Consider the following 23829-nt stretch of genomic DNA (forward strand, 5'->3'; position numbering starts at 1 on the left):
CCCTTCTGAAATTCAAACTGAAGCTAGAGAAAATCTGCTGGTGCGGTATAAAAAATGTGCAATCAGGGAGAGAGAGAGAGAGAGAGAATAGTGGATTTGTACAATAAATACTTAAGATTTCAATCCAATACATGATGTTTTTATTTGTTATGTAACTGTTATATTCTTTTCATCCATGCGTTTGTCGTTTAGGATGGTATTCGTTAATATACATTTTATTGTTGCATTTGAAATTTCAGGTACTGCATAATATGCAAGCGAGAATGTCCAAACCAAAAGAACTGTACAATCGTTATCTAAATCACCATATTCAGTCGCATCGGGATATACACGTGTTTCATTCCCTTGTAAATGTGCTTCGATGCTCACTTTGTAAGCATCTTTTCCAGAGCGCGACGTACAGTTAATTTCGATTTCATCTCCTGTGTTGTAGGATATTCTGTCGTCTATGACAACACTGTGCATTGGTGCTAAAAATGAAAAAGGATTCAGTTAAAGAAATACTTAGTACTTAGTAGATATTTTACTGAATAATAACAAAAACGAGCTCAATTTATTTTATAAAGGGATTCGTTACCTGCTATGAATATTTCACCACCCACTGAATGTGTTCCATTTTCATGATCAAGCTTGCAAACATATATTCTCCTTGTATAACACAGACTGATATTAATGTTTTCCAAAGAAACGTTTAATTTCACTGCCACTGTTTCTGAATTCTGATCAAAATATGAAACAAATGGACTAATGGAATCTAACGATTCAGAGAAATTTTTATGTAGTATTCCAACTTTCCTGGAGTCAAGGGAAAACTCAAACGTGAACCATGTGACGTTTTGCACAGAAATATTGCAGAGCGGAATTCCGGTGTACTCCATCCCAGCTAGAAGATTTAGAGTATTATCTCTCCCTGAAGCTAAAAAAACCAAATAAAATTATACTTTTCAGTTCATATGAGACTTTAATTATATTTAAACTTAAAGAAAAAAAGTTAAATGAAACTATTTAAAGAAATCCCTCCCGTACGTATGATAGCTACATGTAATAGCAAAGGTGGAAGTTTCTCAAATGTCCAAGGTCGCAAAATTTCAAATGTTGTTGCCCAAACAAAGGACTTGTCTCAATGAATATATATTTTTGAAACATAAAAGCTCAAATACTATCCACTCAAAAGACCTGACCAAGATTAATTTACAATAAATGTATCTAAAAACAAAACCAAACACCAAGGTTAAGATGAAAAGGTAAACATTTATGGTACTCAGGTGGACCTTGTTTTAAAATATCAACACATAAAATGTAAAAGCTCTCGCACAAACTGTTCAAAAGTTATGATCAAGATTTTAGTTTTTCAAGAGTAGGTCAATCTCCAAGGAACAGAATTGGTGATATCCAAAAGGCATATCTTGTCGCAGGAATCAAAGTACTTAATTGATATTTTAAACTTATGGTCAAGGTCAAAATATTCATCTTTAATACAAGATCTGTCACTTTTTATGAAGTATTAAAGTAGCAGCGCAAAAAGTTTAAAAGTGATGGTCAAGGTTAAATTTTTGGTATTTTTGTCAAAATTAGGTTAAACTTCGAGGTCAAGATCAAGTTGTCAGTTTTGTAGATACCCGAAGAAGGTCAAAAGGAATACGCCTGCAACCACATAGCATCGTTTTTGAAAGTGTGTGGGGGAGGGGGGGGCAGCCAGAGAAAAAAAAAGTTGACAAGCAAAAAAAGGCCAACTTCTTTCAGTACCAATTTTTTGGTTTTCAATACTAATTTTCCCTGATATCAATTACCTGCAGTATGTTGTGGGGGGGGGGGGGGGCAACCAGCCTTTCAATGAACATTTCCAATATTAAAAGTAATATTTGGAAAAAAAAGTCCCCCCTGTTGCTACGTGCCTGGCCTGTGATGTATAAAAGGAATCATGATAGCTTTACCTACTCAAAAATTTGGATCGACAAGGTAAAATTTTTGTGGAATGATAAATAGTGAGCAAATGGACCGAAAAAAGTATATCCCACGAGTATTCGATTATGAAGGCATAAAAATGGTTTAAATCCTCAATCTTTATGATTATGACAGAACCGTAGAATGCAATCTCAGTACGATGCTCGAAGAACAACTAAAATTTTTCACTTGGAGGATGGGTGGTACATCAATCAAAGCTTTCTTGACAATCAGAAAAGCATCATCAGAGGTTATTTTAAATGGGATACACACATAAAGAAGGTGTTTTATAGTGTACGTTGTATCTGTAAAATTATTTGGTTTCTTCTCTCATGTAAGTGATAAAGACACTCAAATTTTTAAATAACACAACTCTGAGATAATTTTAGACAGTTGCTAAACCATACAAAAAAACATCAGTGAAAATCTATATATTTCCAAATTCAAAGTGTCTGAAGTTTGTGAATATATCAATTAATTGCAGTGAACTATGAAATATTTTTCTTATTTCTAAATATTTTGCACATATCCATAAGAATAGTGTTGAAATGTTATTTTATTTGTATTGCTTTCTTTGATGAAAATATCTGTTACCTGTTTCTGGCGAATTTACTTCAGTTGTAGTCGTAGTCACAGTACCCTGCACTTGAGCTGTTGGTGTGACCATATTTGAAGAGTCTGCACTTTCTTCTTCATGAACTGTTGTTACTTGCATAATAGTTAACACTGTCGACATATTTGTAGAGGACGACACTGTAGATATTGTTGATGAATTTGTAGCTGAAGAATTGTCCTCCAGTGTTGCCGTAAATGGAGAAGTTGTTGAACTCTCAGAATTATTTTGTAACTCTGTGCTTGTTGGTTCTGATGACCATGGGTAATCTGTCGTATTTAATGTTGCTGATGAGTTTGAAGGTGTTTGTATAAACACTGTGGTTTGTATGCCCTCTGATGTGTTGGTTACCTCTGTAATTGTATCTGATAATGTTGACAGCTGAACTTCTGTCGTTGTTAATGTCGATGTTGTAAGTTTCTTGGTCATTTCTTGGGTTGTTTGCATAATAGCAGAAATTGTTGTTGTCTCGCTTGACGTGGAATCAAACATTCCTGTAGAAAATGAATTATATTTATCTGTTGAGGGCCATGTTTTTATTACCGGTGTTGAACTCGTTGTCGACGAATATATTTCTTCTTGAGTGGTAGATTCCTTATCCATAACTTCTGAAGTTGTTGATGTTATCTTCATTGTTGTTAATTTGGGGGTCGGTTCGGTAGTTGTTTTTAAAACAGCAGATTCTGTAGGCACAGTGGATGACGAATTAATTATCTCTATAGATGGTGATATTGATATATCAGTCTGTGTAGTAGTTTCGAGACTTATTTCGTTAGCAGTTGATGTTGTTGACATGCTTGGTGTTGAATCGACCATTTCTGTTGAAAATGAAGTGGTTTGTTTTGTAGAAGACTCTGTAGACGATTGAAACATTTGATTTGTTGTCATATCTGAATTTGCTGTTTCTGTGGAAGAACTTTCTGTACCTGTCTCCAAAGTCCCTGAAGAGGAATCAGACGAAATTAAAACATTTGTTGAACTATGTGTTAATGATTCTGTTGCAGTCGTTGATTGTTCTATGACTTCTGTTGCCTTTCTGGTTTTAAAAGTCGTATATTCTAAGACTGTTGTTGATGTATTTGATAATTGACCTGTAAAATTAGTTTGGTTGGAAGATAATATTATGTTTTCAAAGGTTGTTTGTGTAGATGTTGGTGTTGAAATTTCTGTTGAAGAACTTTCTGTACTCATCTCTAAAATCCCTGTGGAAGAATCAGTGGAATTAAAATCAACTGTTGTACTTTGAGACAATGGTACATTGTTATATGTTGATGCATCTATTGTTCTAGTGGCATTTGTGGTATTTAAAGTGGTCCATTCTATGGTTGTTGTGGATTCATTGGAGATTTCCATTGTTTGGTCGGTTGATGTTAGGTTTACGAATATTGTTTGTGTAGATGCTGGTGTTGAGGTTTCCAAGGAAGAACTTTCTGTACTCGACTCTAAAATTTCTGTGGAGGAAACAGAGGAACCCAAAACATTCGTTGTACTTTGCGACAATGGTACAGTGGTACTTGTTGATTGCTCTGTTGTTGATTTTGAAAACTCAATCGTAAAATTTGTTGAGATATTAGATGTCAAATCTGCAACAGTCTGTGTAGATGGAGGTGTTGATGTTTCTGTGAAAGAACTTTCTGTAGTCGACTCTAAAATCTCCGTGGAAGAATCAGAAGGAATAAAAAGATTCGTTGTACTTTGCGACGGTGGCACACCGGTACTTGTTGATTGTTCTATGAGCTCGGTGACATTAGTGGATTCAGCAGTGGTAGATTCAATGCCTGTTGTGGATGCATTTGAGAATTCCGTTGTGGGATTCGATTGATCGGTAGATGTAAGGTTTTCAAATATTGATTTTGTTGTGAAGGGTTTTGTTGTTGCTGTGGACGAACTTTCTGTACTCGACTCTAAAATCCTTGTCGAGGAGTCAGAAGAAATTAAAATATTTGTTGTACTGTGCTTCAATGATTCTGATGCAGTCGTCGATTGTTTTATGATTTCTGGTGCTTTTGTGGTTCTAAAAGTCGTATATTCCATGGCTGTTGTTGATGTATTTGATAATTGACCTGTAAAATTAGTTTGGTCTGAAGATAGGTTTACAAAGGTTGTTTGTGTAGATGCTGGTGTTGACGTTTCTGTGGAATAACTTTCTGTACTCGTCTCTAAAACCCCCGCGGAAGAATCAGAGGAATTAAAATTAAATGTTGTACTTTGCGACAGTGGTACATTGGTACTTAATGATTGCTCTGTTGTTCTTGTGGTATTTGTGGCATTAAAAGTGGTTGATTCCACGGTTGTTGTGGATTCTTTGGAGATTTCCATTGTTTGGTCGGTTGATGTTAGGTTCACGAATATTGTTTGTGTAAATGCTGGTGTTGAGGTTTCCAAGGAAGAACTTTCTGTACTCGACTCTAAAATTTCTGTGGAGGAAACAGAGGAGCCAAAAACATTCGTTGTACTTTGCGACAATGGTACAGTGGTACTTGTTGATTGCTCTGTTGTTGATTTTGAAAACTCAATTGTAAAATTTGTTGAGATATTAGATGTCAAATCTGCAACAGTCTGTGTAGATGGAGGTGTTGATGTTTCTGTGGAAGAACTTTCTGTAGTCGACTCTAAAATATCCGTGGAAGAATCAGAAGGAATAAAAAGATTCGTTGTACTTTGCGACGGTGGCACACCGGTACTTGTTGATTGTTCTATGAGCTCAGTAACATTAGTGGATTCAGCAGTGGTAGATTCAATGCCTGTTGTGGATGCATTTGAGAATTCCGTTGTGAAATTCGATTGATCGGTAGATGTAAGGTTTTGAATTATAGATTTCGTTGTGAAGGGATTTGTTGTCTCTGTGGATGAACTTTCTGTACTCGACTCTAAAATTCTTGTGGAGGAGTCAGAAGAACTGAAAACATTCGTTGTGTGTTGCACAATCGATTCGGTGGCACTCGTTGATTGTTCTATGCTTCTAGTGGCATTTGTAGAATTAAAGGTGGTAGATTCCGACGCTTTTGTGGAAAATTTTGAAAATTCCATTGTAAAATTTGTTGACACAGTAGATGTCAGGTCTACAACAGTTATTTCTGTAGATGGAGGCGTGGATTCTGTAGATTGAGGCGTGGATGTTGAAGATGGAGGCGTGGATGTTATAGATGGAGGCGTGGATGCTGTAGATGGAGGCGTGGATGTTGTAGATGAAGGTGTGGATGTTGAAGATGGAGGCATGGATGTTATAGATGGAGGCGTGGATGTTATAGATGGAGGCGTGGATGCTGTAGATGGAGGCGTGGATGTTGAAGATGGAAGTGTGGATTTCGAAGATGGAGGCGTGGATGTTGAAGATGGAGGCGTGGATGTTATAGATGGAAGCGAGGGTGTTATAGATGGAGGTGTTGATGTTGTAATTGGAGGCATGGATGTTGTGGATGGAGGCGTGGATGTTGTAGATAGAGGCATGGATGTTGTAGATGGAGGCGTGGATGTTTCTGTGGAAGAACTTTCTGAACTCGACTTTAAATTCTCTGTGGAGGAATCAGAAGAAGTCAAAACATTCGTTGTACTTTGCGACTGTGGTAGAGTGGCACTTGTTGATTGTTCTGTGGGTCCGGTGACATTTGTGAATTCAACAGTGGAAGATTCCACGACTGTCGTGGATGTATTTGAAAAATCAGTTGTAAAATTGGACTGGTTGACAGTTATATTGATCGTAAATGTTGACTGTGTGCTTGTAGGTGATGATGTTGTAATTATGGATTGTTCGTAAGGGTCACTCTTTTTATCAAATGTTTTTGTTTCAATAACAGAAACTTTCAAAGAGTCAATGATAATATCAATTTGTATTGACGAGCTACTTTTTTGATAAGAACTTCCGTTCATTATGAAATCTACGATTATTTTACTGGTTAGAATTTTTTCGGTGGTAAAAACCATTTGAAAAAAGACAATAACACTTCCATTTCTGTAAAACAAATTAATTAATATGAAAGTTTTTTAACATACTTTTTTCATTTAAAAAATCAACATCATTTCAAGTAAAATGTACTATTAAATTAAGCTGCTATGCCTTGATCGATCCTTGAGATCTTGAGAATAATATTGGCACTTACTTTAATTCCTTGACATTGCAGTCTCTATACACCTGCGATATATTTGTTTCTTGTATTACATTCTTCATCTAAACATTCATGATATATTCGGGTTAAAGGAGATATAATCATTTTAAAATAAAAAAGCATGCAGATAAAGATATGAAAAAATGCCATTATAATTGAGTATCTATGTTAAGATCAATATTCATTCAACATATTTGAAGAACCCACCTCTGTGCAAAAGATTGCGCTAAAGTTTTTAAACTCTTTGGAGTCTGGACTTTTAAACTGCTCAACGTACGATTGATTAACGGTTATTTCACTGTCGGCAACATCTGCATATAAAACATTAATACAATTTCAACATATATATATGAGGTGTAGGACAGGCAATAAGTAATATATCCATATGGTCATTTATCTATCACTTACAGTATGTTTTAAACGTTGTGTCGTCATCTGAAATGAATTAAAAATAAATGTTATCCTCTTGCAAAACTTTTTCTTAGATTAAGCCAAGTGATTTTATTTTTTAATTATAAAATATAAATTTACCAGCGAACAATAGTGTAAGGGTTGATTTACCTTGCACAATGATGAACACAATAATTGGAGAAACCACCAGACATATTAAAGCAATGCCTCCCAGAATAAGCAATACAGTCCTAAGCAATGTGCTTGTTCTTGGTTCGTAGGAACTTGTGGAATCTCGGTCACTTTCCGGTCGAAACTCTATATGTCTTATGGGAGATTTCGTATTTAAACGCAGACTTGCCTGGTCAGATGTAAAGAAAGAGGAAAAAAAAAGAAAGATTTTAGAAAAATAAAAATGTTTCAAGCACCTGGTATAATTAAAGAATCTCTTGGAAAGAAGTTTTAATATTTTATTGTGTGACAATCTAATGTAACATTTAAATGATTGTCTATGTATTTCAAACAATGTTTAAAGAATTTTTTTTTTGGAATTTAAAATGCAAACTCATGAACATATACAATATCATGAACACTTTATAATAAATGTACTTACTCTGAAGGAATGGCGGTCTAGATAGTTTCTTTTGAAGGTACCCCCGAGAATCTTATCAATCCATTCTCCAGATTCTGCAGACGTTTCTCCATGCAAGCTATTTTGGCTTCCAAAATCATCGAAGTGGAACGAACCCCCAGCAGGGTCAAAGAACACGCTCTCTCCGATGTCTCGCTTTGATGATTTGCCGAGATACGTATCCTTCCCAAAATTAATTTCAGAGTCCGATTCCGAGTCATTTTTGTTGTCATGTTCCCTTGGAGATCCAAGACGTCTTTCCACTCCTGGAATTACTTCAGAATTCCAAGGTGATGTTTGGGATTCTACAATCGATTCCAGTATCGCCAATCTTTTACCTTTATTGTCTGGCCTAGACACTTCGTAACCATTACTTTTCGGTATTTTTGGAGGATAAAACCATTCCCGTGACATTGTTATGCAGAATTCTGTGGAAATAATGGACAATATCGAATTCTCAGCCGGTTCCTCACAAGCAATTGAGCTGCATACACATATCAAAAAATTGAATCCTAAACAATCAATCAATCTTTAACGGAAGTACACTTTTTGTGTCAGAAAAATCTCAAAGATTTAAAATTCAATGCATTGGCGTAAGTTATGCAATGCATTCAAATGATAAATTTAAATGGAATATTCTTTTGTTTTGAAGATTATTTTGAATGGTGAGACAAAATAATTCGAGTGCTTGTAAATCAATACATAGATCTTTGAATCAATAGATATCTAAAGACACATATTTAAACATTAAAGATATCTGATTGTGATATTTCTCTGACATTTAGGTAGAAAATCAATAGTTGAAAACTATTTTGTGTCATGTTATACAGTTGTGCAATCATAATACTGTTTGTTTTCGTGCAATTAATGTTTTTGTATATATTCCATGGTTTTATAAAGTGTCCATCGTATTTTATAATGGTTGAAACCTGCTATATTTTGTACTCAAATTCCACTGTATAAATTTACAAGATACAGTATTTAAGATTTTTATCAGTCCAATTTAATAAAAATGATTTACATACAAACAAAAATTATATATTACATTATAAAACGAATGACTTTTCACCACTTTATGCAGCTAGGCAAGACAAGTGAAATACTACATGAAGTTACTTAAGCTCTGTCCTCACACTAGGAACCACCTGACTCTGGTGACAGGAATTTCGCAATATTGGTAAAAGAGTCAATGGATATAACAATAAAATCAATAATTTTACAGTTATGTGTCCAGGAATAAAGATATTTTCAAAATATTGTTTAAACTTTGATAATTTAAACCAACCCCTTCAAACCCTATGGGTAGAGGTACCATTAATTAAATTTTTTCTCCACTTCTCACAATAAATTGTTTAATATGGGTTCATTGATTCAAATAGAAGTTGAAAATGTTGAAAACGTCACACGACGTATAATCAACACTATAGAAAACAGTCGAGGTTACATTTGTGAGACAGGTTTTTTTTTTTTTTTTTTACAATCCCTTGTTTGCTGATTTAAATGGTTTTGTTTTTTGGTTTTTTTTTATTTGAATGTTTCCTGTGCTTGCTGAATCATGCAATATTTCCCTTTTTATAAGTAGATCAATGCCAGTAGATAAATGAGTCCAAAAGCAATGAATTTAACACACTTTTTAAAAACCGTCATATACATATATATACATTATAATTATTTAAGTCATATTTTGAACAATTTACTCATTTTCTTTTCTTTTTTAGTGCAGATTACTGTGTACAGGGAAAATTTTACCTTTTGTCTTCCTCGCTTATTGGCGAATTTAAAAGGGTCGAATTCACAGAACACATTGTAATTCCTTATCAGAACTTCAATTGTGCGAATTTAAAACGGGACAAACTTGTTGCAACTGTGAAAGGGCGAAATAATATTCGGCGAAAATAACCTGGTAAAATTTCAACTGTTTTGCTGATTTCAAAGTATTTCAATGCTAGTTATAATATTGAATAAATCATTTGCTTGTTGATGCTGTTTATAAACGTTGGCTGGTTGCTTATACTAGATAGCTGTAGCTCACGTAAGTTAATCAGATGAACTAAAAATATACTATTATATAAAATATATATGACTCATTGGTCATGAAAAAAAATAGAAGATCCCTCCCATAGTTCCTTAGAATTCACTTCTTTTCCATCAGAATTTCTCATTATATATTGTGAAACTTATTTCCAAATTGGTTTTATCTGAACAGATTACGTTTCTATAATTTCTATAGTACGTTGAAAATTTCCTAGGGTATTAGATTATCACATTAAGTAGAATAACTAATTTCAGCTGTAAATGATGTAATAACATGAGGTGATAATTAATTACAAGTTAAACCTAGATCGTAGATAGAGATTTACAAATTAAAATCGATCTGTGATGTCATAAGTTGATAATTTAAAATGGACGCGTTACTATAACAATATTACTTTGTAGTTGGACCACCGCAAGATATTTTCAGTCTAGCATCAACCAATAGTTAGACTTTTGCAACATTCCGGAAATGTGAGATAAAGCACACATGTCTGCCATTTTCTTGGTATAAGGAAAACAACAAATCTTTAAAAAAAAAAAAAAGATACGATAAGATAAGACGAAGCACATACCTGGCACCCAGCGGCAGAAGACAAGACAGACCTGGTATCTTCCAATAAAGGTAGGATGTGAAATATAACTGTAATTGAAATAAAATTATATACAATAAATGATTTAATTTAATTATTATAAAAATGTAATGGGGAAAAAAATTATCATGAAAAAAGATATTGATTCTCGATAATGCATTTCTAAAGCAGACCTCCCTCTCATTTTTTTCCCTAATATTACACATGTACGTCTTTTCGGTATTTAATTACAAAGTTCATATATTTGGAAAGGAAAGCAATAAATATTGAACATGTAATTTTTTTTATCTTCTATCACGGTGTGATTTTTTATAAAAACAATTTTAGTGACATGTTTTAGCTGACTTTAAAATATACTCTTAATTTACTGTAATTACTTTAAACAACATGAAAAACTTTAATTATGCTAATTACTATGTAACTCCGAATCTGAAAATTAATTATTTAATCAATTTATTTAACGGCTGCATTTCATTTCCGGAATTTTTTGTAATTATCAACTTTTCATTACCGACATTTTTTATTTTTCATTTCCGACATTTTTTTGTTTTCATTTCCGACATTTTTCAAATTGTAGTACTTTTAGTAACAAATATGAAGACTTTACTTTTAAAAAATAAAAAAAAAAAACACCCATAAATAAATCATTGAAATCCAATATCTGAGTTTTGTAAATTTATCAATGACCTGCACATAAACGTGGTGCTGTCAGTCACATTTAATTAAGTGCACATTAGATGTGGTGAAAAAGTTTATGCTCATAGAACTCTTTTACCTTGACTTAGTGCTACATGTATGCATACATGTGTAGATGGTTTTTTATCAATATTTTGTAATAAATACTTTTAAAATTCCATTTTCACTTACTTAGAAAACATTGAATTGCCGCACAGGTAAATTCCGGAAATGAAAACAAAATTATGTCGGAAATGAAAACAAAAAATGTCGGAAATGAAATTAAAAAATATCGGAAATGCTATGCATATTTCCGGAAATGAAAAGCAGCGATTTTAACATGTCATGAGTTATTCCATCTAAGCCATCTGTCACTCATGCTCAGAATTGTGCTAATTGCCATTGTTATATTTTATTATTTATATGTTACACGAATCATTGTTAATCAGTTAACTCCTAGGCTTCGGGTTGTTCGGGTGCAATTTTTGGATTTCCAGAATTCACCCTACCGACCTAAGTTTATAATAAAGTGCTATTCCATCGTTAGCATTTTTATGTTTTATTGTTGCCGGAAAGTTTGACACTTATTTTCTCCGGTGATACTTCCCCGAAATTTGGTTAGATTTACGTGGGAATATGAAGAAACATTCATTTTGCTGTAAATGAAAGGGAATCGGAATCATGAAAACAAGATGACAATAAGATTTTATGATTTTTATTTATGGTTATAAAATGATACGGAGAAATGACATATTGGTGTTGATGAAGTTAATATAAAGTCTATATTATGTGTTTCTTTTTTTCTTTTTTAGTAAGTTAAGGTAAATATTCGAAACTGAAAACTGGTTCAAACCTATTTACATCATTGATGTAAAGGGATAAAAAAAAAAGTGCAAATACGCCATACCTATTATTGTCTAGATTAAGGAGGAGCACATATGTACGAACCTATTGAAATTTTGATATTTTTTATGTATTAATTAGACTTGAAAACAAACAACAACATTCAAACGTATTTAATTAATCTTATTATCAGCAAAATGAATTAATAAATAAAAATCTTTAAAGAAGTTGAAGGATCGCATTCAATTTGGCGTTGAAATCAAGTAAAGTGACATTGGTCTAATTTGCTTATAAAACAAAATATCAAGAAGTGCTCAAGGTATCAAACTCTCTTGACATAACAGAGAATAATTTCATTATCTTCTTATAATAATGACAGAATATTTTAAAGAAAGTCCCCAATCAACAGAAATTTCGCCTCCTTTATCAAGTAAATTCCCAATCATAGCAATCCCTTCAAATTACAAATATAAGTCATTCACCACTGAAAAACCAGAATAAATAAGATTACAATTTTCAAATCAATAATTATTTTAAGTTTTATGCAGTTTGTTGTTTTATTTTGAATAAAGAGTCAAGAACTTACATAGTGTATTTTGATTTTTAGTGATCATGGTATTCTTTAAGAAGAAATCCCAGATCCGACCAGCGTCCAAGACGAATTTATCCCTGAATAGCTCTATGGGCTCAATGACGCAGTCTCAACTCAACACTATAATCAGCGACATGCTGAGTCTGCCTCAAGCTGGAAACAGCTGCGAAGCCATGTGCAGAGGTATGTCTAGAAAGTCAATATTCAAAAACTCAGCCATTCCAACAGGGCGGTATTCATTCAGGAAGGCAAAAGGCCTCGATCATCGTAAAAAAGGCATCTACTTGCGTGTTTTAAAAGCCCATTCAGATCAATAACAATGAATTACCCAATGTATATTAATTTAATTTCTCATTTTTGTGCTTTTATGATTAAGAATGGCCTTAACTTGTAAGAGAGAAATAAAGATGCACTCACTTATTTAATCATACTCATTAAAATGTAATGCGTTTTTGTCACTTCTTTTTTTTAATTATTAACCAAACTTAATTTTTACAGTTCTTCCATGATTGAGAAAATTCTTTTTGGTGTATTTTTTTTAATTATAAAGATCGAACTTATTACTATTTTTTTTTTTTATTTATACAAAATTTTATTCACATAAGTGAATATGGGCAGCAGGCAAAGTAATCTCCTATGTAATTCCGTTCAATTAATCGAATTCTGATTAAAAAAAGGAAAATTTAGATAGTTATCTTTCAAGAGAAATTCTATTTCGTAGTTTTAAAAAAGTGAATTTTGCCCTACAGACAACCCAATCACGAATGCCGGGAAGCGGAAGCAGTTGATAAAGATGTTGATTATCGTCCTTCTACCAATGGGAATCCTCGTGGGCATGATGGGAAATGTTTTCATTTCAGTCGTCAGAAACTACAACGAGGCTACCGGAATAAGGACATCTCTCTTCTTCTCGTAAGACTTGCATTTTTTGGACAAAATAGCAAATATGAAACTTTTTTATTTGTGATAAAATGAAAAATTATATCATTTGAAACGATTTTGTGTTTTTTTTTCTCGAAAACCCACTAGAATCGCAATTCCTTTTAAGTCAGTTGTCCCCGATTAATGGTTCAGCTGAAGCATGTCGATGCAGCAAAATCGACACGACAAAACAAGGGTAGATTGATTCTGATTACATTGCGTCCTAAATCATAAATACGAAATTAAAAAACTGATTTATGTAACATGAATAACTCAGGTTTCCTACCTGATATTTGCGCTTGGTCGACATCTTTTCGTTGGCTATAATGTTCGGATTTCTCTTCTTTTCTTTGTTGAGCATGGTTTAACTATTTGAAATTTAGCATAGATCGTCCCAGAGTTATTGTTAATAAAAACGTATAATTTCATTATCCGATTCCTGAGGCCCAAAACAATGAAAATAAAGTCTTTTCCATAATCCATGAATATCTAGCAGTCAGATTGCTTATTAAAATAAGCTATAATCCATTCAATTATTAAAAAAAAGCACTGACAACCCCAGTCAAATCTTTACAAAAAGTATTCTTAACCACTATCCTTTCCAATCTACATTTTCAGGAGGGGTTTATTCTATATACTAAAATTAAATTGAGATCACTTTTTGAGAAAATAAAGTAACTCACCTTTCACTAGACCCTCTCACTAGACCCTCGCTTTTTTCACACCTTAGCTGATATCATCTCTTGAAAATAAAACTGTGATCTCAGTATACTCAGTAATTCAAACGTCGATACTAATTTTTTTCAGTGTGGAGCTTGGTCAAATGATGCGTTACATACAGCGAGAGCGCGATATGAGCGCCCTCTATGTTGGAGCCATTGGTAAGGACACTAAAGAGTACCTGTTACGTAGGTACCCTGATACTGATGCAGCGCTGGCCAACATGTCCCAATGGCCCGGTAGACTGGGCAACAGACGACCAGAATTTTATTCAAAAGATAAGTTCTTGGTGTACCTCAATCGCCATCGATACCAGCTAGATCAACAAAACCGAACTTCGAAGCAGGAAATGGAGTTCTACACCAGTGTGATAGAGATTTTTATATCGTGGTTATACGAGATAGTATCGGAGTCCCGGACTGGAGCAGTATGGAAGACGCTGGTGGCATATCAAGAGATTATCGTCGCCAGTGAATACATCGGACGTGAAAGGGGCATGGGAATTACATACTTTGCAAGAGGGGGTTTTGAAACCAAAGAAGATTATCTTCTTTTCCTAGAAGCTCAAATAAATTCAAACATTACCTTTCAATCTTGCAAACGCTATTCAGAATTGGCATATGAGATATATGAGGAACAACTCAGAAGTAAGGCCAAACTACTGACCCCAATCACCAAAATGAGACTGATGATAAGATCTAACAAGAGCGTCAAGCTGAACCCGTCCCTAGAGACCGCCAACTATTGGTTTGAAAATATGACTTATTATCAGGAGACAATCAGAGAAACTCAGAAAAGACTGGCAGAGAAAATTGATTATCAGCTGTCTCTACGCGAACAAGAGGACCTGGAGGTTATTATCTCAATCAGTTGTATCTTTGGCGTTGTCATGGTTATCTGTCCTTTGGTAATTCTGGGAGTGTTTAAACTAACCGTACAGATTCAAAGCTACTCACTCTCAATTGCAAATAGGTAAAACTTCATTTTCTATTATTAAACGATTTCATCATGGCATATCAGTAATAGTTAGGACAAATGATACGACACTATTATTTGTTTATGCATTACAGAACAAAGGCATTGAACAAGGAAAAGAAAAGAACGGACACGTTGCTTTATCAGATGTTACCAAAGTCTGTGGCAGAACGTCTGAAGAACAATGAACTCATAGAGGCTGAACACTACTCCGAAGCCACGATCTTCTTCAGTGACATCGTCGGTTTCACCAAAATAGCTGCCTCCAGCTCTCCATACCAGGTCCTCTCTCTCTCTCTCTTTCTCTCTCTCTGTGGATGGGTGGGTGTAACCTACTCATTGTACATTCTTAAGGAATTCATCTTCTATCTTTAAGGTTGTTGACATGCTGAACAACCTCTACCTGTGCTTTGACAAAAAGATAGAACTCTATGACGTTTACAAGGTGGAAACAATAGGTGACGCCTACATGGTTGTTTCCGGTAAGATTCAAACATCATGAATTTCTTATATGATTAAACTCATGATTAAAAATCCTTTGAAGAATAAAGACAAAATTCAAAATAAAAGACGTTTGTGTAAGAAAAAAATACAATGGACAGCATAAATTTAACACAAACATGTAAAAACAAACAGGTGTACCTCGACAAAACGGCAAGCGCCATGCTGCAGAGATTGGAATAATGGCTCTTGATTTGGTACGATCTGTAAGAGACCTTGAAATACCGCATGTACCTGGCATGACTTTTAGTCTGAGAACCGGCTGTCATACTGGTAATTTAATCGCATTAAGTAATTGTTGCATTCAAATCTATAAAATTCATTTGGATGTTTTTAATTAAGGATTAATATTACAACTAGGTCCTGTTGTTGCTGGTGTAGTGGGGACAAAGATGCCGAGGTACTGTTTGTTCGGAGACACCGTCAACACAGCATCCAAGATGGAGTCTTTGGGAATGGGTATTTTATTTTAACTAGTAGTATATCATATCAACAGGGCAACTTAAAATGAATTCACCCTACCGATTGTTTTACTCTATACGATTGTTTTAAGAAAAATAAAGAATCTTTTGCTATCTAACATTCTGTGCCAGATCTCGAATTTTATCAAATTTAGAATGGTAATTAAAAAGAATTTTCAAATTAATTGAATGTTATAAATTTGCCTAAATAAAATGTTAAATTAAACAATGTTTTGCAGTTTCGTATAATAATATTTTTAGCAAACAAAGTTCACATCAGCGAGACAACCCGGGATATCCTCAATGCAATCGATGATTTCACCATTGAGGAGCGCTTTGATGAATTTGTGCAGGTGAGAGAGAGAGAGAGAGAGAGAGACAGAGAGAGAAGGGGGTATGGTATTATTGAAGTGTTTGGGTGTATATGTATATTTATTTTTAACTTGATTTTTACATGTCTTTCAGGTAGATGTCGATTTGCACAATACTTTCAAGGGAAGTGTACACACCTATTGGCTACTAGGGTCCAAAGAGTTTCCCCCAGAAACTGCTAGCTTAGATGAGTGAGTAACCCCCGCCCTTGACCCCCCCCTCGAGTTCTTTTGTGCCCGTGTTACATTTGTTAGATAATGAATAGAATACTTATTTTATAAATTATTTTAATCTTTATCTGCATATTTACAGCCAAAGCATGGAATTCTAAAAGATATCAGAGAGACTACAGAGGGAGGGAAGATAAAATTCTGTGTGACAAGAAGAGATATGTAAGAATCGAACAATAATACAGAGATGTTTCATATTATAGTACAGGTACATTTGTGTATATAAAGATCAACTGTGTGCTGTATTTGTTTTTATTTAAAACCAGATTTCACATTGGTGCAATTTTTTTTTTTAAATTCAATGATTGTTTTGTTTTCTTCACATGTCAATTATATCTGCGGGACTTTTCCCCATCTTAGTAAAAATCAAAGTTAATGTTGAAAATTGCTTTGATTCCAGTTTTTTTTACCTGTAAAATGTCATACTTTTAAAACTGTTCCCTCACTTTAACCCCCCCCCCTTAATTAGGACGTTATTGTTACAAAAGATATATGTATTTGTTGGAAACGGAAACAAAAAAAAATACCAGAATTTTTTTTTTCATTATGAAAGTGGATTTTAGTTTTAAAGTCAGTGTTGTTCTTCTTTCGCTCTTGTACAGTTAATTCCACGAATCTACTACAGAGCATGTTCTATGTATGAATTTTTTTAAAACGAGGTAAGTTATTGACAAACAAGTTTCTAAACAAGAATATGGGCAGTCTCTATTGTCGATACATTGGCCTTGTCAGCAAATACAATTGCATTGATCATTAAGTCAAATGCTGACTGAGGTTTTTCATACTTATTGTTAGGCCATTGTTTACACACTGAATTGTCGACGGATTTTCCCGTTATTTCCCAATCCAGACAAGGAGCAAACGACGGTTGTGACCTGTCGGCAGGGGATGCTCACGCCTCCATGGCATCCGATCCCACCTCTGATGTTTTGGAGGTCTGTGTTTGCTCTGCTCCTATTTTGTATTGTTTAATGGACTTTTGACTTTGAATACTCTTTGTTGTCTCTATATATTTCATATAATTATATAATTACTAGTATATATTGCTGTTTATTCCTGTACTGAAATCATGTATATGTAATGAAATAAATTTGAAATCAACTTGATTGCCTCCATGTTTGTAACCATTAGCTCAACACATTACAGATAATCTGATGATTTGCTGATTCTGTTAAAAAAGTGTAAGAGCTTACAAATATATATACATATATATATATATATATATATATATATATATATATATATATATATATATATATATATATATATATATATATATATATATATTCAAATTCAAATGATAAACTCAAACTTTATACTACAGCATTGCCAAATTTACATCGAACGTTGATATACGTGAAACATATGATCTTACATCTAGGGAGCTCACTTATTTCACTTGTCGCATTTTTTCAAGTTTTCAAAGACACACCTAAGGTTTCTGAAGGTGACAAGAAACGAACTAAAATCTGTTAAAAAAGTGGAAGAGCTTACAAATATATATATATGTATATATTTTTAATCTTCCATGCTTGAATTGAAATGTTCATAGATGGTGTTTTAGTTTATAGCTCACTTGAGCCGAAGTGAGCTTTTCTGATCAAAATTTGTACGTTGTCTGTCGTCGTTGTTGTGGTTGTAAACTTTTCACATTTTCATCTTCTCAAGAACTACTGGGCTAATTTCAACCAAACTTGCCACAAAGTATCCTTGGGTAAAGGGGATTCAAGTTCGTTCAAATGAATGGCCACGCCTTCTTCAAAGGGAAGATAATTATGAATTAATGAAATATTAATTGTATCTTTTAAAAATCTTCTTTTCAAGAACCACTGGGCCAGGAAAGATGAAACTCATGTCAAAGCATCCTCAGATAGTGTAGATTCAAATTTGATCGGATCATGACCCCCAGGGGTAGGGTGGGGCCACAATGGGGATCAAAGTTAAACATAGGAGTACACAGGAAAAATCTTCTCAAGACCAGCAAAGCCATGATTGGTCATAGTTGTTTGGAAGTATCCTCTGGTAGTGTAGATTAAAGCTTGCTCAAATCATGACCCCAGGGGTTAGGATGGGGCCACAGAGGGGTATCAAAGTTAAACATAGGAGTACATGGGGAAAATCTTTAAAAATCTTCTCAAGAACAGCAAAGCCGTGATAAATCATACAAGTAATTATGTGGAAGCATCCTCTGGTAGTGTAGATTCAAGTATGTTAAAATCATGACCCCATGATGTTGGGTGGGGCCACAATTGGGAATCAAATGTAAACAAAGGAACACATATAAAAATTTTTTAAAAATATTCTTCTCAAGAACATTAAACCATGATTAGTCAAATTTTTTGAAAGCATCCTCAGGTAGTGTATGAATCAAATCATGACCTCTTAGGCAAAGGTGGGGCCATGATGGGTGATCAAGGTTTTAAGAAGGATTACAAAGAAAAAATCTTTAAAATTCTTCTTAAGAACAGCAAAGCTGTAATTGTTCATATTTCTATGGGAGCATCCTCGGGTTGTGTAGATTTCAAATTTGTTCAAATCATAACCTCCGGTTGTAGAGTGGGATCACAATAGGTGATCAAGGTTTTACGTAGGAATACATTAAAAAAAAATTGTTAAAATTCATCGCAAGAACAACAAAGCCATGGTTGATCGTCAACATAAAAGCATCAAAAAGGTAATGCAGATTTAACTTGGTTCAAATCATGACCAACCAGAAGCATAGAGGAGCCATTTATGTGGATCATAGTTATACAAAGGAATATAAAGGCTAAATCAATAGAAATTTTTATCTTAATAACAGTCAAGTCAATATATCTATCATATTAATTTAATAGCATCCGTAGGAAGTATAGAATTAACTTTGATTAAACTCCCTCCCCCTAACCCACTTTTATATTTAAACTTTCTAAATTGAACTGATTTTTGCTTTTATATAACTTGTTGCTCAGGTGAGCGATGCGGCCTCTGGGCCTCTTGTTAAGTCATGAACAGAATATTTTTATTTGAATCTAGCTACAAAATGAGAGAAAAAAAACATGTTCACGAAGAGATCTGGATGGATTCTCTTCAAAATGTAAAATTCAAAATAACAAAGGGTTGAATGAAATGTATAACTTCAAATGCATGTCACAAAAATTTCGTGGGAGAGATCCGTTAAAACAGTGGACCAAGATATATTCTCAATGATGTTTTTTAATAAATTTTAATTTAATGTCTTGAACATGAACACATGAAAAAGTATTCAACTAAGAAGCATTTGATAATAGGGATCGGATATCATTCACAAGTTGTCCAAGTGAATATAACCTGTTTCTAGTCATATATAACATGCTTTTTGAGTTAAAAGTAATGATAAAGGAAGATTGACTTACTTTTTTCATCCTATTTGTTTGTATTTTCCTGTGCAACATATACCATGACGAGCATAATTATGGTTAATAGTGGGCTAAAAAGTTAGTAGCCTATAACGATTTATTATTTAGTTGGTTTGGTTTGAACATATTTTATTGTTTTGATGTTATAACAAAAGGATTGGACACAAGTTCTTAAAAACTTAGAACGTCCTCTCCTTTAAAACAATTTGTAACACAAAGTACATTGTTCAAAATTAATTTACACAGGAACCAAAGGTCAATAAAATTATTTAACATAGGCAATGCATATACAGAATTGAATTAAGGAGGCTGGCGGGTCAAAAATTTAATCTTAAATTAACCACCAGATTTAACTTATTTTTTAAGATATGGTATATTTAGCTGTCAACTATCATTTGGCAATGAAAAAATTCATATATTTTAGTTTTAAAATTTTATCATTTTGTATATCTTTATATGGAGCTCTCCTTTTAAAGGAGATTGAAATAGTCTAAAAATGGCTGCCACCCCCTAGCCTCGTTAATGTAGTATGGGCATACAAATCTAAAAGCATTACTCAAAAACGACCAGATCTCTTAATAAACAATTGCACATTTAAAAATAAACTTTCATTTTCAGAAACACTGATCGAATTATCTCCCCATAATAGAACATGAGTGTCTACAATACGTAAATTTATCATTCTAAAAATAGCATTGAACAAATCGTTTCTTGGGGCAGTGTAGTTCACACAAGAAAAAAAGAAATGATATGCATCTTCCATTTTTCCGCAAGTACACAGTGGACTGTCAATAATATTACACCTAAATAAGTCTTTATTTAGAACACAATTGTGTCTTAATCTAGTATGAATTACACTCCAGTAACGATCACCAAAAGTAAAAAATGACGGGGTGGGTGTTTTCTGAGAGTTTATACAATTTTTGAAGGAACCAATTGTAGTGGATTGTGTAACGACGAAAAGTGACCCCCGTAGAATATTGACCAGGGGGTCATTTTTCTACGTAGAAAAAAGACCCCGGGTCAATATCCTACGACAAGTGGGGTCATTTTTCGACTGTAGAAAAACATTCCAGACCAGTAATTCTATGACTCCACACACGTTGAAAAATGACCCCCATAGAAATTTGACCCCCTCCTTTTTTTACAGGGACGTAGCAACAGGGGGGGCCAGGGGGGCCTGCCCCCCCCCCCCCACTTTTTTGTCCAACAGTACTTTTACTATAGTAAATGTTCATTGAGAGGAAGGCTGGCCCCCCCACCTTTTACCATAGTATAGTGATATGAAGGAATTGTAGAGAAAAAATTGGAAGTGAATTAGCTTTGAAAAAATTGGCCACTACCCCCCCCCCCCCCCCCCCACCCCCACCCCCACGAAATCGGATTTTGCATTTTGGGCAAATTTAAAATTTTCCGGTTTTTTTTTTTTTTTTTTTTTTTTTTTTTTTTGCTTGTCAACTTATTCAGGTAAGTAAAAAAAATTTTCTCAGGTTGGCCCCCCCACTTTCAAAAACGATGCTACGTGCCTGTTTTATACAATAAAACCTTGTTTATGTGTCTCCTGATATTTTTTCAAACTTTCAAATGCAAGTAAGAGGTATTTTTTATGTACTTTAATCCTTTCCAACATATATTCCATTATATTATATAACTTTGTGAAATCCGATAATCTGATTGGTCAATACGAAGTACTTATTTTTTAATAACGACCGCTGAAAGCGAATAATGACTCGCACGAGCTGCCTCGTTTTCACTTTCGCTTTAGACAAACATGGAAGTTCGCAAGTTGTAGGTAAGAAAAATTTAAAAGACAAAGTGAAGAACTCTGAGGCTGATAATACAAAACAATTACAAGGATATCTGTCAACATTTTTCGGGAATACTTAGCACATACCATTTCATGGTTGAATTGACTTTTCCACGCACTCGGCGAGCAGAGTTTTGACGCTGTGTACGCGATTACGGAGCTAAAGAAAATAAAGACAAGCATGCCATGTAAGATTGTATCTTATCTTAGAAGACATAGGTATTTATATTTGTGAGTGCATTTCCTCTGCAAGTGTAAACGAGTGCGATTCTCAATCTGGGGGAAGGGGTATTATAGTATTCTGTGTTGTTCGGAGATAGATATATTGCGTTATTATTATGATATGGGTTAAAATTTATTACCGAAACAATTTCCTCTGAGTGATATTCAATGAATTCTGAAACATAATTACATTCAACTTATTTATGGTTAATACTATCTCTGTAAACATAAGGAAGATATACATTGTACTAAAAAAAATTGGGAAATTATTATTTATATAATATAATAAATATGGACTCAATGCACGGTCAATATGCATTTATAATGACCCAGGAAGACAGATATTGACCTCAGATACATGAAGTATATCGACCTCGGGCTAGCGCCCTCGGTCGATATACTACATGTATCTTCGGTCAATATCTGTCATCCTGGGTCATTATAAATGCATATTGACCTACATTGAGTCCATATTTGTATAATATTTACATTTCCAATGTCTTTGTCCGAGATAAAATTACCAATTGTAAATGTAATTGATTTCCTCATGAATGTTTTGGCGCGGTTCCAAAAAAAAAACACGTGCAAGGCGGGACAACACCTAGAGAGAAGCAGGCTTGGAGCCCGTGGATTGGCGGAATCAAAGCATGTAAATATAAGGAATAACTGTCTTATTTTTCGAATTCATGAAGATGATCAATGGATTGGCTTGTGTGATAATTTTAAGCATACCTTAAAAGTAGCATCACAATCAATGTACCGTATATACTCGCCTATAAGTCGGTCCGCCTATAAGTCGGTTGTATTTAATAAGCGTATATCATATAGACTGACCTCATATAATACCATTCATTTTATAGCTCGCCTATAAGTCGGACATAGAGTTTTGGACCAGAAATTAACTCCCAAAAATCCGACTTATATAAATCTATAATCTTAAAAAAAACTTTAAAATCCTTTTGCAACACGTTTTAGCCCACAGACACCTGACCAATGGTTGCTGTTACATCCCCTCTCTTTTGAGATTTTATAGAATTACGTCTGCAAATTAAGGAACTCTTAGTCATGCCATTACTTCGATATAAAGTCCTAGCACATACCGTCCAAAAGTTAATGCCAAAGTAAAAGTGTGGAATTGTTGAATTTTTTTCAGAATGGATTAAATGCATCAGTTCCATGTTAAACACGCGTATTGAAAGATTGATGGGCAATATGGAAATCGTCTATATTTCTGTGTTCAATAATCCAGAAGTGGAAAAAATTAGAAAAATTACATGATCAGTACGTACTGGTCCCTGCTGACAAAGCAGGTGACAACGTTGTATTCGTTTGTACGGCTGATTTTACTTATACTCATACTTCCCTTTCTAAGGAAGAAATTCTTCAAAATTATATTTTAGCTTTAAATGTTTTTAATATTCCACAGAGTCAAAATGAATTTGATTTATCCTATATATATTGACACAAATAAAGAAACAGTGCAGGTTCCAGAAAATGCTCAATCAAACCTCTTTCGTTACTCTTCACTAAAATATTCACACTGCGCAGCAATATATTCAAGAAGTGGTGTGAACCAGGATTTTTTTTTATATCATTGACAGCTGCTTTTTAAATAAAAACGGAACTCTTAAATTTACTTACCTGGTCATTGATCATTTGCAAAATTATTTTGTTAAAACACATTTTTATTGCACACACAAGTACTCTGAAGCTGACATGAAAGAGATGCTTGAGTTACTGATTGACAATATCTATGTGGTTTTTGAAGACCAGGTATTCCAACAATCTATTGGAATTCCCATGGTTACCAATTGCGCTAGGTTATTAG

General features: G+C 34.0%; 3 protein-coding genes and 1 long non-coding RNA gene across 5 annotated transcripts; 2 read left to right on the forward strand and 2 right to left on the reverse strand.

The window, feature by feature from the left end:
• Positions 1–46: 46 nt before the first annotated feature.
• LOC134253781 (serine-rich adhesin for platelets-like) lies at positions 47–4873 on the reverse strand. Of its 2 annotated transcripts, none has more exons than XM_062736368.1 (3): positions 2539–4873; positions 578–910; positions 47–470 (listed from the first exon to the last, which is right to left on the reverse strand). In XM_062736368.1, exons 1-3 carry the CDS (start codon positions 4589–4591, stop codon positions 148–150), a joined length of 2709 nt encoding a protein of 902 aa, XP_062592352.1. In that variant the 5' UTR covers positions 4592–4873; the 3' UTR covers positions 47–147. The 2 variants fall into 2 exon arrangements, with proteins under 2 accessions (XP_062592352.1, XP_062592351.1); XM_062736367.1 differs by having other exon boundaries at positions 578–916.
• On the reverse strand, positions 4629–8096 carry LOC134253774 (mucin-2-like). Its single transcript, XM_062736361.1, has 7 exons — positions 7667–8096; positions 7225–7414; positions 7072–7098; positions 6871–6974; positions 6658–6725; positions 4770–6509; positions 4629–4638 (listed from the first exon to the last, which is right to left on the reverse strand). Exons 5-7 carry the CDS (start codon positions 6723–6725, stop codon positions 4629–4631), a joined length of 1818 nt encoding a protein of 605 aa, XP_062592345.1. The 5' UTR covers positions 6871–6974; positions 7072–7098; positions 7225–7414; positions 7667–8096.
• A 4342-nt stretch (positions 8097–12438) lies between these two features.
• On the forward strand, positions 12439–16842 carry LOC134253782 (uncharacterized). The gene is made up of 10 exons (XM_062736370.1): positions 12439–12601; positions 13168–13330; positions 14147–15031; positions 15130–15316; positions 15411–15516; positions 15671–15808; positions 15896–15994; positions 16258–16349; positions 16462–16559; positions 16681–16842. The coding sequence occupies exons 1-10, from the start codon at positions 12439–12441 to the stop codon at positions 16697–16699; spliced, it is 1950 nt and encodes a 649-aa protein (XP_062592354.1). The 3' UTR covers positions 16700–16842.
• A 4766-nt stretch (positions 16843–21608) lies between these two features.
• On the forward strand, positions 21609–22712 carry LOC134253787 (uncharacterized). Its single transcript, XR_009989171.1, has 3 exons — positions 21609–21875; positions 22066–22308; positions 22356–22712. It is a non-coding gene; the product is annotated as an uncharacterized LOC134253787 (long non-coding RNA).
• Positions 22713–23829: the final 1117 nt, after the last annotated feature.

Source organism: Saccostrea cucullata, unplaced genomic scaffold (assembly GCF_032062105.1).
Source record: "Saccostrea cucullata isolate Sc308-1 unplaced genomic scaffold, CSIRO_AGI_Scuc_v1 ctg112, whole genome shotgun sequence".
In the NCBI taxonomy this organism is placed as follows: Eukaryota; Metazoa; Mollusca; class Bivalvia; order Ostreida; family Ostreidae; genus Saccostrea; species Saccostrea cuccullata.

Excerpts from the sequence above, each read along its gene's own strand:
- LOC134253781 (XM_062736367.1), bottom strand. The coding sequence starts at position 4,591 with ATGGAATATACGACTTTTAGAACCACAAAAGCACCAGAAATCATAAAA. Across the intron at positions 917-2,538 it reads AGTAAATTCGCCAGAAACAG|CTTCAGGGAGAGATAATACT; the intron begins GTAACAGATATT and ends TGGTTTTTTTAG. Across the intron at positions 471-577 it reads TGGTGAAATATTCATAGCAG|CACCAATGCACAGTGTTGTC; the intron begins GTAACGAATCCC and ends TTTCATTTTTAG.
- LOC134253774 (XM_062736361.1), bottom strand. The coding sequence starts at position 6,725 with ATGAAGAATGTAATACAAGAAACAAATATATCGCAGGTGTATAGAGAC. Across the intron at positions 6,510-6,657 it reads TGCAATGTCAAGGAATTAAA|AAATGGAAGTGTTATTGTCT; the intron begins GTAAGTGCCAAT and ends TTTGTTTTACAG.
- LOC134253782 (XM_062736370.1), top strand. The coding sequence starts at position 12,439 with ATGGTATTCTTTAAGAAGAAATCCCAGATCCGACCAGCGTCCAAGACG. Across the intron at positions 12,602-13,167 it reads CTGCGAAGCCATGTGCAGAG|ACAACCCAATCACGAATGCC; the intron begins GTATGTCTAGAA and ends TTTGCCCTACAG. Across the intron at positions 15,032-15,129 it reads TCACTCTCAATTGCAAATAG|AACAAAGGCATTGAACAAGG; the intron begins GTAAAACTTCAT and ends TATGCATTACAG.